This window comes from Symphalangus syndactylus, chromosome 6, assembly GCF_028878055.3.
Source record: "Symphalangus syndactylus isolate Jambi chromosome 6, NHGRI_mSymSyn1-v2.1_pri, whole genome shotgun sequence".
NCBI lineage: Eukaryota > Metazoa > Chordata > Mammalia > Primates > Hylobatidae > Symphalangus > Symphalangus syndactylus.
This window is the reverse complement of record NC_072428.2, coordinates 64,000,193-64,015,536: the sequence shown is the minus strand read 5'-3', so window position 1 is coordinate 64,015,536 and position 15,344 is coordinate 64,000,193. Positions and strand designations below refer to the sequence as shown.

Below are 15,344 nucleotides of genomic sequence, written 5' to 3'. Positions count from 1 at the left end.
CTAGAACATATCACTTAATTACTTACTTTCCTGACCCTCTAGGTCTTTTCCTTCATACTCAGCCCCCTGGATAAATTGTAAAATGTTCTGCTTGAAGAACCTCTGGGCCAAATCCAATACATTTTCTCCATTATCATTGAAAGCTTTTAAAACTTGCGTTGCACTGCTCATTCTACTGACTAGGAATTTGAAGCAGTGAAGGTGGCCTTCCATGGCTGCTAAGTGAACTACAGGAAAGGAAAAAAAAATAATTTAATTTTTATTTTTTAAAATTTTTATGTAGATATGTATGTATGTATTTAGAGACAAGATCTTGCTCTGTAACCCAGGCTGGAGTGCAGTGGCACAATCATAGCTCATTATAGCCTCCAAATCCTGAGCTCAAGTGATTCCTCCCACCTCATCCTCCCAAGTAGCTGAGAGTACAGGCAGGAGCCACCATGCCTGGCAGAATTTATTTTTTAAATTGAAACTAAAATAACTTGAAAAAAGAAGTAACACATTAGCTCTTTTCCTCATAGGGAGATGACTATCCCTGCCCCAAATGACAGGAATACAGAGAAGAGACCTTTTTCCCAGCCTGCATTTCTTTACACAGTCAGCCTTCTAGTCGCTTCAAAGCAGTGAGTAAATGGTTGAATAGTTACACTTACCATGAGTCTATAGAGACCAGAAGAGCAGGCCCAGAAAGTGATCTTAGAAAGTGAAATCCCAATTATGCAGTTTATAATTACATGTTAAAATGCTTATTATGTAAGTAAAATAAGTAAAATTTAATATTTTGGAAAAAAGTGGAAGAAATAAACCAATAGTCACTCTGCAAATAAGAATATTATAATACTTTATCACTATGCATTTGTCACTTTTCTGTAATAATTTATTCTTTATATTATAAACAAGAAGAATAGATTGAAATGCAGACTAGGTGTATACACTGACTTCAACATTTACAGCCTTTCAGAAAATAACAGAAAAGGTATTTTTAAAGCTATAAAAAACTAAAGAAAAAAACAGGAATGCCATGAACAGACAAGAAATTTTTTTTTTTTTTTTCTTTTTTTGAGACGGAGTCTCGCTCTGTCACCCAGGCTGGAGTGCAGTGGCAGACAAGAAATTTTAAGGAATCCCTGAAAGAAAGTATGTTGGATGAGACTCAGGGACAGCCATAACCTAAAACTTTACGGAAAAAAAAAAAAAAAAAAAAGGAATGAATCTGCAGTTGTTACAAGCTTCGAGGCAATGATTACAAAGACCAAGACAGTCTTTACACTTAAGAAATGACCGCTTGGGAAATAAGCCCAATTCACATATCTTGATTATGGAGAGGCAGGGTAATGCTCAAGTGGCCAGTATAATTCAGGTGAAACAAGAAGTCCAAGAAAAGAAGTCCAGATAAGATAAGTTGCTGGCACATATCAATCTATCCTCCCTCAGCTGCCCCTCACACTAGCCCCTGCCCCCCTGAAACTTCAGATTCCTCTGACTGCTTACTCATCATTTACACTTAAAAGTCTTATAAGCATTTCTAACATATGTCAAAAGTTGAGCTCCTTAGCCTCCTCACACACATTTTCCTTATATTATCTCCCTGTCTCGGTTAATGGAAGTTCTCTCCACATTGTTCAGGCCCATAAGCCTTGGAGCTATCCTTGACTCCCCTTTCGATTACTCCTCACATCTAATTCATCAACAAATTTTACTGGCTCCTTCAAAATATATACAGAACCTGATTACTTCTCACTACCTTTGCTGCCTCTATACTGGCCAACCCAAATAGTAGCCTGAATTATTGCATCAGGTTCCCAACTGCTCTCCCTATTTCTTACCCATGCCACTACTGCACCCTCAACTGCAGGCTATTATAAACACAACAGCCAAATGATCCTTTTATTTTTGTTTTGAGACAGGGTCTTGCTCTGTTGCACAGGCTGGAGTGCAGTGGCGCAATCTTGGCTCACTGAAACCTCCACCTCCTGGGTTCAAGTGATTCTGGTGCCTCAGCCTCCCAAGTAGCTGCGGTTACAGGTATGTGCCACTACACCCAGCAATTTTTTGTATTTTTAGTAGAGACGGGGTTTCACCATGTTGGCCAGGCTGGTCTCGAACTCCTGGCCTCAAGCAATGTACCCACCTTGGCCTCCCAAACTACTGGGACTACAAGCATGGGCCACCATGCCCAGCCCAAAATGATCCCTTTAAACACAGGTCAGATCATGTCACTCCTGTGATCAAATAAAGCTGCGCATGGTGGCACATGCATATAGTCCTAGGTATTCAAGAGGCTGAGGCAGAAGGTTTGCTTGAGCCCAGGAGTTCGAGTCCAGACTGGGCAACATAATGAGAAAGACAAGAAAGAAAGAAAGAAAAAACAAACAAACCCTCTAATGGCTCCTCTTATTTCTCCAACCATAACATCTAACACTCACCCCCTCACTTCTGTTGGAACTTACTGACTTACTATTACTCAAACACACCATGCACATCCCTGCCTCAGGAGATTTACACTTGCTGTTACCTCTACCTGAAATGTTCTTCCTCCAGGATATCCACAAAATCTGCTTCCTTAACTCCTTCAGGTGTTTATCCAATTGTCACTTCCTCAGTGAAGGCTTTCTTGATGACTTATTTCAAATTTCATCCCCTCTAATACTCTCTACTCTCGTTTCCTACTTTACATTTATCTAAACACATATCCCTATATAATATATATTTTGCTCATTCATTTAGATGATTATCTGTCTCTCCCCTCACCACCACATGTAGGCAGGACTTTGTCTTTTACTTGCTGTACTATCTCCAGCACCCCAAATAACTGACACATAGTATGTGCTCAATAAATGTATGTCAAATTAATAAAAATTTTTGAGAAGGTTTCTAGTTCCAAAATGGCCCTGAAGAAGCAAGCTAGTTTCATGCTCTACCAAAGAAAATAAAAACAAATATACAGCACTGAGATTATCACTAGCAAGAGCCCAGAATTCAAATATGAGGATGAGACAGGTCCTGGGGCCACAGTCAAGTGAAAAAACTCTGAGCAGACAGTAAGAGAATCAGACTTCCATATCCAAGACATGCCTCCCCCAATTCTGCCCAGCACAAAGCTCATGGAAATTTCTGCCAACTCATAGTTTTTGTACTGGAAAAAGTGAAATCAAAGTAAACAAGCAGCTTCCCTATCATCTTGGGCTCCCTGGCAGAAGACCTGTCCCTGCCTCAAGCCACAGGAAGCACTGGGAGTGCCTGAAGACAAATATATCCCTGAGGACAGCCAGAGACAAAGGGGAGAGGTACGACTATCACCTCAGTCCTGGAAACTCTGCTCTGTAACTAAGCCAAAGGAGACACCAAATCAGAGTGGCTGTTCAGCATCACCATACTAAGGTTCTTTCCACAGGTCCCCTGGGCACAAACTGCTAGCAAGCGTTCCCATACTGCTGAGATATCCCATTTGGGACCTCCCCAATTTGGAATGGGCTACACTCCGATGGCCTATTTACCAGAGTCAAGGGAAACCTGAGCATAAGGTGCCATTTAGGACCAAAAAGGAGGCAGAGACCTACCTGGAAAAAGAAAGAAAATCAACAAGAAAATTACAAAGAATCTCTATACAAACATACCCCATAAAAACCAAAAGAAGCCAGACAGAGAAGACTGGAAAAACTAATCCCTCAATCCAAAGACATAGATGTACATCCATAAGAAATCATAGCAAACAGGGACACACAACCTACCCAAAAGACAAAGCAATAAACTACTGACTGACTCTAACAAGATGGCAATATGTGAGTTCTCAAAGAATTCAAAATAGCAGTTTTAAGGAAACTTAGTGATCTCAAAGAAACATAGAAAAGCAATTCAGAAATTTATCACAGAAATTTAACAAAAATATTTTAAATAATTTTTAAAATCAAACAGAAATCTTAAAATTGAGAAACATATTTGCCAAACTAACAAATTCATTAGAGGCTCTCAATAACAGAATGGATCAAGCAGAGGAAAGAATCAGTGAGCTCAAAAATAGGCTATTTGAAAATACCCAGTCATAGGAGAAAAAAAAATGGAAAGAAATGAAAATCACCTATGAGAAATAGAAAATTATCTCAAAAGACTAAATCTAAGAATTACTGGTGTTCAAGAGAAAGTGAGCAAGAACAAGTGGTAGAAAACTTATCCAAAGAAATAATAACAGAAAACTTTCCAAAACTTGAGATAAATATAAATATCCAGAAATAGTAATGTATCAGAACACCAAACAGATTCAACCCTAGTAAGACCACCCAAGGCATATAATAATCAAACTCTCAAAGGTCAAAGACAAAGGAAGGATCTTAAAAGCAGAAACAATAAAGAAAAAAATAACATATAAAGGAGCCCCAGTTTGTCTCGCAAAAAAAACTTCTCAAGAAAAACCACACAGGCTAGGAAGGAACAGGACATTTTCAAAGCGCTGAAAGGAAAAAAACAAACAAAACAAAACCCTGCCATCCAAGAATCCAGCAAAGCTTCTTCAACTATAAAGAAGACAGAAGGGCTACCCATTCGGGACCCCTTCCACGCTGTGGAAGCTTTGTACTTTCACTCTGCTCAATAAAGCCTATAGCTTTTTCTATTGGTCCATGACTCACCGCGGTCAGCCACCACACCAATTCTTTGGCATGGCTAGGTAAGAACCTTAGGCATTACATTTTGGCGAGCCTGCCAGGAGTGTCCTGGAAAGGCATCTAGATCATCACGTGGTGAGTACAATCAGACCTCTTTCACTTGCTATTCTGTCCTGTCCTTCCTTAGAATTCAGAGGCTAAACCGGGCATCTGTCAGCCACTTAAAGGCAATTAGCACAGCTGCCAGACTAAAGACACAGGTGTCAGGCTGTCTGGAAAAGGGCTAACAACCCCTGACCCTTCGGGGTTGGGAGCGTTGGTTGGCCTGGAACAAGTTGCAACTCTTTCACTTTCCGTGGTGCTCCCGAAGTACACCCGGGAGTGCTCAGCAGACGTCTTAGTCTCCCAGATATCCTGGTTGAGACCAGGGTCCCACCAGAGGCTCCCCCTGCACGGATTACTGAGCTTGAGACAGCCACATTTTCTGACTCCTGCCTCCTGGATGCTAATGTCTGCCGGCTAGACTTCTTTCCTCAACTTGCAGGCAAGGTTATTCCCGCTAGGCAGGATCAAGATTCCCTATTTAGAAGTCTTGAATTCTTGGAGTGGCACCCGGAAGATCCCTGTTCATGGTGCCCTCCAGGGTTTAGGCAAGTGTCACCATTTGATGGCCATTCTGAAGGGCCAGTTCCCTACCATAGTGTATGGTCCCCCACATCAGGACAATTTAAAGACAGGTAATTTTCATGTGGATAGTAGAAGTCTTAGGGCATTTCCTCCATTGCTCCCCAGATAAACTCTCCCCTTCCTTAGGGACTCTCAAGTACAATCTGTGGTGCATAGGCACGGGTCTTAAAGCCATTGAATTGTTGTTTCAACCATTCAATAACTGGTATTGGAGGGAGGAAAATACAGTCAGTTGGGACACAGGATACTGGTACCGCCTTGAGAGAGGGGCTTACTCCTTTGATGGCAAGTGGGGACAGAGGCTAAAGTACAGCAGCTGTTCTCTTAGCTCTGGCCTAGAGGACATCCACCATCCCCTTTAAACTTACTATACACCTCCTGTCACTAATTCAGAGATTCCTCCTTGAAGGACAGTTTTATGGCCAGGAACACATAAATTGGTCCTTAGCAAGCAAGCATCAGTGGTGCCCCCGACCGAGGCCTTGCCACCCTGGAATAGGTAAGACACATTGGCAGAAGGACCACAATAAATTCAACAGTCCTTGTGCCCCATTCAGTGGTCAACAGGCGCACGGCAGGAGCAAGGGAAGTTTCCATCCCGCTGGTAAGCATGGTTAAATCCGGTAGATGGAGAACTCAGGAAAAGCGGCCATGAGCTTTGAATACAACTGGACCTGACCCTTAGGGGATGCCTTTAGGGAAGACAAGTCCCAGGACTAACCAGAGGTGTGGACATCCCTGTGTTTAAGATTCCAGATGAGCACCACACCTTCAAAACCAGACAATCCCTTAAGATGTATCCTGAATTACTGGGACTAATTTGACCCTGAAACCTTAAAAAGGAAGTGGCTAATTTTCTACTGCCTGGCCACAGTATTCCTTACAAAATGGAGAAACTTGGCCTCCTGAGGGAAGTATTAATTGTAACACCCTTCTACAACTAGCTGTTTTCTGTAAACAGGAAGGTAAATGGAGTGAAGTCCCTTATGTACAGGCTTTCTTTGCCCTTCATGACAATACTGCCCTGTACCAAGCCTGCAAACTTTGCCCAAATGACAGAGGCCCACAATTACCTCCGTACTCAGGGCCTCTTCCCTCAGCCCCACTCTCCTCCCCCACTGACTCCCCTTCATCCGGCCCCACTGAAGTGTTAAAGGCACCCCGGAAAGAGAACATAAACTCTGCAAGCCAGGCACCCAAACTATGTCCCTTACAAACAGTAGGAGGAGAATTTGGGCCCATTCACTTGCATGCCCCCTTCTCACTCTCAGATTTAAAACAAATAAAGGCAGATTTAGGGAAATTCTCGGATGATCCCTATAACTATATAGATGTTTTACAAGGGTTAGGGCAGTCCTTTGATCTAGCATGGAAGGACATCATGTTGCTCCTTGATCAGACCTTAAGTCCTACTGAAAAGGAGGCAGCTTTAGCGGCAGCCCAGCAATCTGGAGATTTATGGTATCTCAGCCAGGTAAACGATCGAGTAACACTGGAGGAAAAGGAAAAATTCCCCACGGGGCAACGGGCAGTACCCACTGTAGACCCTCATTAGGATACTGACTCAAATCATGGAGATTAGAGCCACAGGCATTTGCTAACTTGCATTTTAGAAGGGTTGAGGAAGACTAGGAAAAACCTATGAACTACGCAATGTTATCCACAATTACAAAGCAAAAAAGAGGAAAACCCCTCTGCTTTTCTAGAAAAGCTAAGGGAGGCCCTGAGAAAGCACACATCCCTAACTCCAGATTCCCTGGAAGGCCAACTTATTCTAAAGGTTAAATGTATCACCCAATCAGCGGCTGACATTAGGAGAAAACTCCAAAAGTTTGCCTTAGGCCCAGAACAAAATTTGGAGGCATTATTAAACGTGGCAACCTCGGTGTTCTGTAACAGGGACCAAGAGGAACAGGCCAAAAGGGAAAAGCGAGATAAGAAAAAGGCTGCAGCCTTAGTCTTGGCCCTCAGACAGGCAGACCCTGGTGGCTCAGAGGGAACCAAAAGAGGAGCAGGCCAATTTCCTAGTAGGGCTTGTTATCAGTGCGCTTTGCAAGGATACTTAAAGAAAGATTGTCCAACCAGAAACAAACCACCTCCTCACCCATGTCCAATATGCCAAGGCAATCACTGGAAGGCGCACTGCCCCAGAGGACGAAGGCCCTCTGGGCCAGAAGCACCCAACCAGATGATTCAGCAACAGGCCTGAGGGTGGCCAGGGCAAGCGCCAGCTCATGACATCACCCTCACAGAGCCACAGGTAAGTTTGACCATTGAGGGCCAGGAAGTGGACTTCCTCCTGGACACTGGCAAGGCCTTCTCAGTTTCAATCTCCTGCCTCGGATGACTGTCCTCAAAATCTGTTACTATCCGAGGAATCTTAGGACAGCCTGTATCCAGGTATTACTCTCACCTCCTTGGTTGCAATTAGGAGACTTTGCTCTTTCCACACGCCTTTCTTGTTATGCCCAAAAGTCCCACACCCTTATTAGGGAGGGACATATTAGCCAAAGCTGGGGCTATTATCTACATGAATACAGGGAACAAATTACCAATTTGTTGTCCCCTACTTGAAGAAGGAATCAACTCTGAAGTCTGGGCCTTAGAAGGACAATTCGGAAAGACAAAGAATGCCCACCCAATTCAAATCAGGCTAAAAGACCCTACCACTTTTCCTTATCAAAGGCAATATCCCTTAAGGCCTAAAGCTCACAAAAAATTACAAAGATATTATTAGACATTTAAAAGAGGAAAAAGAAGCTTGAACATTCAGTACCCTGGAATATGTTTAACCAATAGATACCTGGGCTCCTCCCCTTTCCAGGCCCTGTGACAGCCATCCTACTATTACTTGCCTTTGGGCCTTGCATTTTTAACCTCCTTGTCAAAATTGTTTCCTCCAGGATCAAGGCCATCAAGCTACAAATAGTCTTACAAATGGAACCTCAAATAAGCTCAACTCACAGCTTCTACTGAGGACCCCTAGATTGACCTGCTGGTCCCCGACTGGCCTAAAAAGTTCCCCTCTGGAGGACACCACAACTGCAGGACCCCTTCTTTGCCCCTAACCAGCAGGAAGTAGCCAGAATGACTGCCGCCCAGTTCCCAACAGCAGCTGGGGTGCCCTGTTTTAGAGGGGGGACTCAGAGGAGGGGCCAGCTGGGCTTCCTGGGTCAAGTAGGGGCTCAGAAAGCTGTGAAACTCACTCATTTCCTGCATCAGAACTTACTTCGGTCCTGGATAGATAATACTGAAGATATATGCTTAAAATATGCCTAACACCAAAAAAAAAAAAAACAAAGACAGAAAGCCTTTCCCAGACAAACAAGAGCTGAGAGAATTTACGATCACCAGAACCATCTTATAAGAAATGCTAAAGGGACTTCTTCAATCAGGAAGAAGAAACACTAATGTGCAAACGGAAACATTTGAAGGTATAAAAATCACTGGTGAAATTAAAAACATGGACAACCCTAGAATACTCCAATAATGTAACTGTGGTGTGTGATAACTCCAGTATGAAGACTAAAAGACAAATCTAACAAAAACAATAATAGCTATAGCAACCTGTTAAGAGATAGGAAATGCAAAAATACATAAATAGGTGAGGCACAGTGGCTTACGCCTGTAATCCCAGCACTTTGGGTGACCGAGGCGGATCACTTGAGGTCAGGAGTTCGAGATCAGCCTGGCCAACATGGTGAAACCCCATCTCTATGAAAAATACAAAAATTAGCCGGACATGGGGGTGGGCACCTGTAATCTAGCTACTTGAGAGGCTAAGGCAGGAGACTCTCTTGAACCAAGGAGGAGAAGGTTGCAGTGAGCCAAGATCATACCACCACACTCCAGCCTGGGTAACAGAGCAAGACTCCATCTCAAAAAAACAAACAAACAACCTCAAAAATATATAAATAGAAACAACAAAAAGGCAAAATGTGGGGGAAACAGTTCACATGAAGGGCATTTTGCTTTTTCCTTGTTTCTATTCCTTTCTTTGTTGTTGTTGTTTTTTTTTATTTTTTTTTTTTGCACACAAAACGATAAACATTTTCTAAAAGTACATACGAACAAAAAGATGCATATCAAACATATTAGGAAGGTTGCACATGGGAAGATGGGGAATAGAAATGGGGGAGTGGGAATTAAAGAAAATAAATGAGAGAGGGACTTTGTATGGATCAATGATAATAACTCAATCCTCTATTTGACAAAGAAGAAGGAGAAGGAAGAGGAAGAAAAAGAAAGTGGGATAAAGGATCAGAAAGGGAGGAAAATAGAAAAAATTAGAGTATGACTCCAGGGTAGACCTGTTTTGTTGTCACTTGGTTCATTGGTTGGTTTGACAGTTGTATTTTTCATATGTTTCGCCATGTTGGCCAGGCTGGTATCAAGCTCCTAGCCTCAAGTGATCAACCCGCCTCAGCCTCCCAGAGTACTGGGACTACAGGCGTGAGCCACCACATCCAGCCCCCACATTGCTTCTGGCCTCTGTGGTAGACCTCCCAGACGGGGCCGCCAGGCAGAGGCGCTCCCCACATCCCAGACGGGGCGGCCAGGCAGAGGTGCTCCTCACTTCCCAGAAGGGGCGGCCAGGCAGAGACGCTCCTCACTTCCTAGACGGGGTGGCGGCTGGGCAGAGGGGCTCCTCACTTCCCGACGGGGCAGCTGGGCAGAGGCACTCCTCACATCCCAGACGATGGGTGGCCAGGCAGAGGTGCTCCTCACTTCCCAGATGGGGCGGCCGGGCAGAGGCACTCCTCACATCCCAGAAGGGGCGGCCGGGCAGAGGCGCCCCTCACTTCCCAGATAGGGCGGCCGGGCAGAGGCGCCCCTCACTTCCCAGATGGGGCGGCCGCACAGAGGCGCCCCTCACTTCCCAAACGAGGCGGCCGGGCAGAGGCGCTCCTCACTTCCCAGAAGGGGCGGCCGGGCAGAGGCGCTCCTCACTTCCCAGACGGGGCGGCCGGGCAGAGGCGCTCCTCACATCCCAGAAGGGGCGGCCGGGCAGAGGCGCTCCTCACTTCCCAAACGGGGCGGCCGGGCAGAGGCGCTCCTCACTTCCCAGACGGGGCAGCTGGGCAGAGGCGCTCCTCACTTCTTCCCAGATGGGCGGCCGGGCAGAGACGCTCCTCACTTCCTAGATGGGGTGGCGGCCGGGCAGAGGGGCTCTTCACTTCCCAGAAGGTGCAGCCGGGCAGAGGCGCTCCTCACCTCCCAGACGATGGGTGGCCGGGCAGAGGCGCTCCTCACATCCCAGACGATGGGTGGCCGGGCAGAGGCACTCCTCACTTCTTCCCAGATGGGGCGGCCGGGCAGAGACACTCCTCACTTCCCAGACAGGGTGGCGGCCGGGCAGAGGGGCTCCTCACTTCCCAGATGGAGCGGCCGGGCAGAGGCGCTCCTCACATCCCAGACAATGGGTGGCCGGGCAGAGGCGCTCCTCACTTCCCAGACAGGGCGGCCGTGCAGAGGCGCTCCTCACATCCCAGAAGGGGCGGCCGGGCAGAGGCGCTCCTCACTTCCCAGACGGGGCGGCCGCGCAGAGGGGCTCCTCACTTCCCAGACGGGGCGGCCGGGCAGAGTCGCTCCTCACATCCCAGACGATGGGCGGCCAGGCAGAGACGTTCCTCACTTCCTAGACGGGGTGGCGGCCGGGCAGAGGCGCTCCTCACCTCCCAGGCGGGGCGGCCGGGCAGAGGAGCTCCTCATAACCCAGATGATGGGCGGCCAGGCAGAGACGCTCCCCACCTACCAGACGGGGCGGCGGCCGGGCAGAGGCTGCAATCCCAGCACCCTGGGAGGCCAAGGCAGGCGGCTGGGAGGCGGAGGCTGCAGCGAGCCAAGACCACACCACCGCACTCCAGCCCGGGCAACACCGAGCACCGAATGAGCAAGCCTCCGTCTGCAGTCCCAGCACCTCGGGAGGCCGAGGCGGGCAGAGCACTGGAGGTCAGGAGCTGGAGACCAGCCTGGCCGACATGGCGAAACCGCGCCTCTAGCCAAAGGAGAAAAACCAGGGAGGGGTGGTGGCGTGCGCCGGCAATCCCAGGCAGCCCGCAGGCCAGGGCAGGAGAATCACGGGAGCCGGATGCAGGGAGTCTGCAGCGAGCCGAGTTTACTCCAGCCTGGGCCACAGAGGGAAGAAAGAAAGAAAGAAAAAGAAAGAAGAAAGGAGAGGAAAGGAAAGGAAAGGAAAGGAAAGGAAAGGAAAGGAAAGGAAAGGAAAGGAAAGGAAAGGAAAGGAAAGGAAAGGAAAGGAAGAAAGAGAGAGAGAGAGAGAGAAAGAAAGAAAAGAAGGAAAGAAGGAAAGAAGGAAAAAGAAGGAAGGAAGGAAGGAAGGAAGGAAAGAAGGAAAGAGGGAGGGAAGGAGGGAGGGAGGCCTATTCCTTTCTTTGTGACCTAAGGTAAGTTGTCATCTCTTTAAAATAATCTGTTATATCTATAAAATGTAAGACTCATGGTAACTACAATGCAAAAACCTATATTTACTAAAAAATAAAAAGCAAAAAATTAAAACATACTACCAGAGAAAAATCACTTAACCACAAAGAAAGACAAGAAGAAAGGAACATAGGAGTTACAAAACAACCAGAAAACAAGCAACAAAATAGCAGCTGTAAGTCTTTACCTACCAATAACAACACTGAATGTACATGGACTTAACTCTCCAATTAAAAGGCACAGAGTATAAAGAAACATGACCCAACTATAGGCTGCCTACAAAAAACCCACTTCATCTATAAAAACACACATAGACTAAAAGTGAAAGATATTCCACGCAACTAGAAGCAAAAAAAAAAGAACAAGAGTAGCTATATTTATATTAAATAAACTATAAGTTAATTCCACTACTGGGTATATATCCACAAGAAAAAAAACCAATATATCAAAGAGATAGCTGCACTCTCATGTTTATTAACACACTATTCACAATAGTCAAAATATGGAATCAACCTACGTGCACATCAATGATGAATGGATAAAGAAAATGTAATGTATATTCACAACGGAATATGATTCACACAAAAATGAATGAAATACTGTCACTGTCACAAGATGGATGGAATTAGAGGTCATTATGTTAAGTAAAATAAGTCAAGCACAGAAAGACAAATATTATATGTTTTCATTCATATGTCGGAGCTAAAATATGCTGGTCTCATGAAGATAGACAGTAGATTGATTGGCGATTACCAAAGGCCAGAAGGGTAGCACAGAGACAGGAAGAACAGAAGTTGATTAATGGGTACAAATATACAATTCAGTAGAAGAAATAAGACCTAGTGTTTGACAGATCAGTAGGGTGATTATAGTTAACCATAATCTATTGTATATTTCAAAATAACTAGAAAAAAATAATTCAAATGTTCTTAGTATAAAGAAAAGAAATATTTAAGGGATGGCTACCCCAATTACCTTGATTTGATCTTTATACATTATAAGAATGTATCAAATTATCACATGTATACCAAAAATATGTACATTTATCAATAAAAAATAATTTTATGAGAGCGATTTGAACACAAGCAGTCTAGAACTAAGGCCACATTCTTTCTTAACATCTATATTATTATAAATACTGTACCTGGTTATAAATAAAATAATTATACATGTTTAAAGAAACAATTGGATTTTTTAATGACCGGACAAGACCAACAAAAATGATCAAGTATATTTGATAAAGGACAATACAAAAATAAAACTGACCCCTACCTTGTATTACACACAGAAAAGTCAGTTCTAGGAGGATTGGGAATATAAATATGAAAGATAAATAAAATTTCTAACAGATAACATAAAGGAATGTCTTCATGATCACAGAATAGGGAAAGTACAGAAAGGACTAACTACAAAGGAAGAGATTATTAAAATGGACTACATTAAAATTAAAACCTCTGGCCAAACGCGGTGGCTCACACCTGTAATCCCAGCACTTTGGGAGGCCGAGGTGGGTGGATTACAAGGTCAGGAGTTCAAGACCAGCCTGGCCAACATGGTAAAATTCTGTTTCTACTAAAAATACAAAAATTAGCCAGGCGTGGTGACACACACCTGTAATCCCAGCTACTCGGGAGGCTGAGGCAAAAGAATCACTTGAATCCGGGAGGCAGAGGTTGCAGCAAGCAGAGACTGCACCACTGCACTCCAGCCTGTGTGGCAGAGCAAGACTCTATTTCAAAAAAAATTAAAACCTCATTTATCAAAAAATACCACAGAATGAAAGAGCAAGCCATAAAGTAGAAAGATCAGAAAGATATTTGCATGAAAAGATATTGGTAATAAACGTAACTGACAAAGGGCTTGTATCTAGAATATATAAAGAACTATGATTCAATAAGAAAAAGACATACTCTAACAGCTAATAGGCAAAAGATCTGAACTCGTACTTCACAAAAAAAAAAAAATAGCCTTTAAAAGTACGAAATGATGTTCGACAGCTTTAGTCATCAGGAAAAGTGTAAATTTGAAAGTGCAATGAGATACATCCATCAGAAAGACTAAAACTAAAAAAAAAAAAAAAAACTAATAATACCATAAATAATACCATATGTGAAAATGGAGCAATTGAAAGCAGTCTGAAAAAGTGAAGGAAGCCTAACACAAAAGAATTTTTTTGTTGTTTTTTGGTTTTTTGGGTTTTCTTTGCAGTTTTTACAGTTTTATTTAAACACAAAACATGCCCATGAGCTGTCTATTCATTTTCTTCATTGAGCAGCCTGGCATTGGGGTTGATGTGACTCTGATGGCCAGCTGGGCAGCTCTTTCCACGATGGCTTTGCAGTTCTTGGAGAAAACATCTCAGCACAGTAAGATTTGTTGCACATCAGCAGCACTTCCAGCTCCTTGATGTTGTGTACCAGGAACTTACGGAAGCCACTGGGCAGCATGTGCTTTGTTTTTTTTGTTGCTTCCACAACCAATGTTGGGCATGAAGATCGGCCCTTGAACTTTCTACGAACCCTGTTGTCAGTACCTCTGGGTTTCTGCCAGCTACACTTAATTTTGACATATCGGTCAGTCTGATGCCAGATTAACTTCTTAGTTCTCTTTCTGACGATCTTGGGCTTCACAAGGGGTCTGAGGGTGGCCATGATGCTGAGGAGGAGATGGCTTCCACCTCCATAGGCAGTGCCAAGAGAGGGGCTTTTTGTTTTTTGAGACTTCAATTTAAATTTTACTTTAAAAAAAAAAACTTACAAAATACAAAGTAAAAAGAATGAGAACAAAATAAATTTTCAGATACACAAAAAGTGAAAGAGTTCATACCAAAAGACTTCACTAAATGAACACTGAAAGATGAACTTCAGAAAAAAGCAAAATGATCCTGGACAGTAGTGTAAAGATATAGAAAGATGAGGCCATGCAGGTAGGTAGGAGCCAAATTATGTAAGTCCAGCATGCCAAGCCAAGGAATCAGAGGCTCCACAGGGATCTCAGGAGATTCTAAATAGCAAACTGATTTGATCAGGCCTGTTCATATTATTCTGCCCTTCCCCTTTGTGTGGTTGCTTCTTTAAGGTATCATTTAAGTATCATTTTCACTCCAATATCACTGTGATCTATCCTTTAGAATTTCTAGACCACTTTTTAAAGAAGGTGGAGTCTAAGTCTCCACTGGCCACTTTACTGTAGGTTAGACAAGTGAAGTAGCAAATTAACCCAAATTAACTAGTATCATCTATTTATGCAGTGGTGTTTAAAAAATAAAAAAGTTGGGCCAGGCGTGGTGGCTCCTGCCTCCAATCCCAGCACTTTGGGAAGCCAAGGCAGGTAGATCTCTTGAGGCCAAGAATTCGAGACCAGCCTAGCCAACATGGTGAAACTTCATCTCTACTAAAGATACAAAAAGTAGCCAGGCGTGGTGGCAGGTGCCTGAAACCCAGCTACGAAGGACGCTGAGGTATAAGAATCACTTGAACTGGAAGGCGGAGGTTGCAGTGAGCTGAGAGCACACCACTGCACTCCAGCCTGGGCAACAGGACAAAACTCAAAAATCTCAAAAAAATTTAAAAATAAATAAGTTGTCTATGGGGCAGAGAGAGGTGAAGTTAA

General features: G+C 44.1%; 1 protein-coding gene across 11 annotated transcripts in view; it reads right to left on the bottom strand.

Annotated features, from left to right (window-relative positions):
• ANKRD42 (ankyrin repeat domain 42) overlaps positions 1–15,344 on the bottom strand; it is a 122,137-nt gene that overhangs the window by 87,233 nt on the left and 19,560 nt on the right. For all 11 annotated transcript variants that reach the window (XR_010121377.1, XR_010121375.1, XR_010121376.1 and 8 more), the window contains exon 6: positions 27–227. Coding sequence is in view for 6 of the 11 variants with exons in the window: in XM_055281275.2 (XP_055137250.1) it covers positions 27–227 (201 nt within the window). In the remaining 5 variants the exon portion in view is untranslated. The remainder of the gene's footprint in view (positions 1–26; positions 228–15,344) is intronic.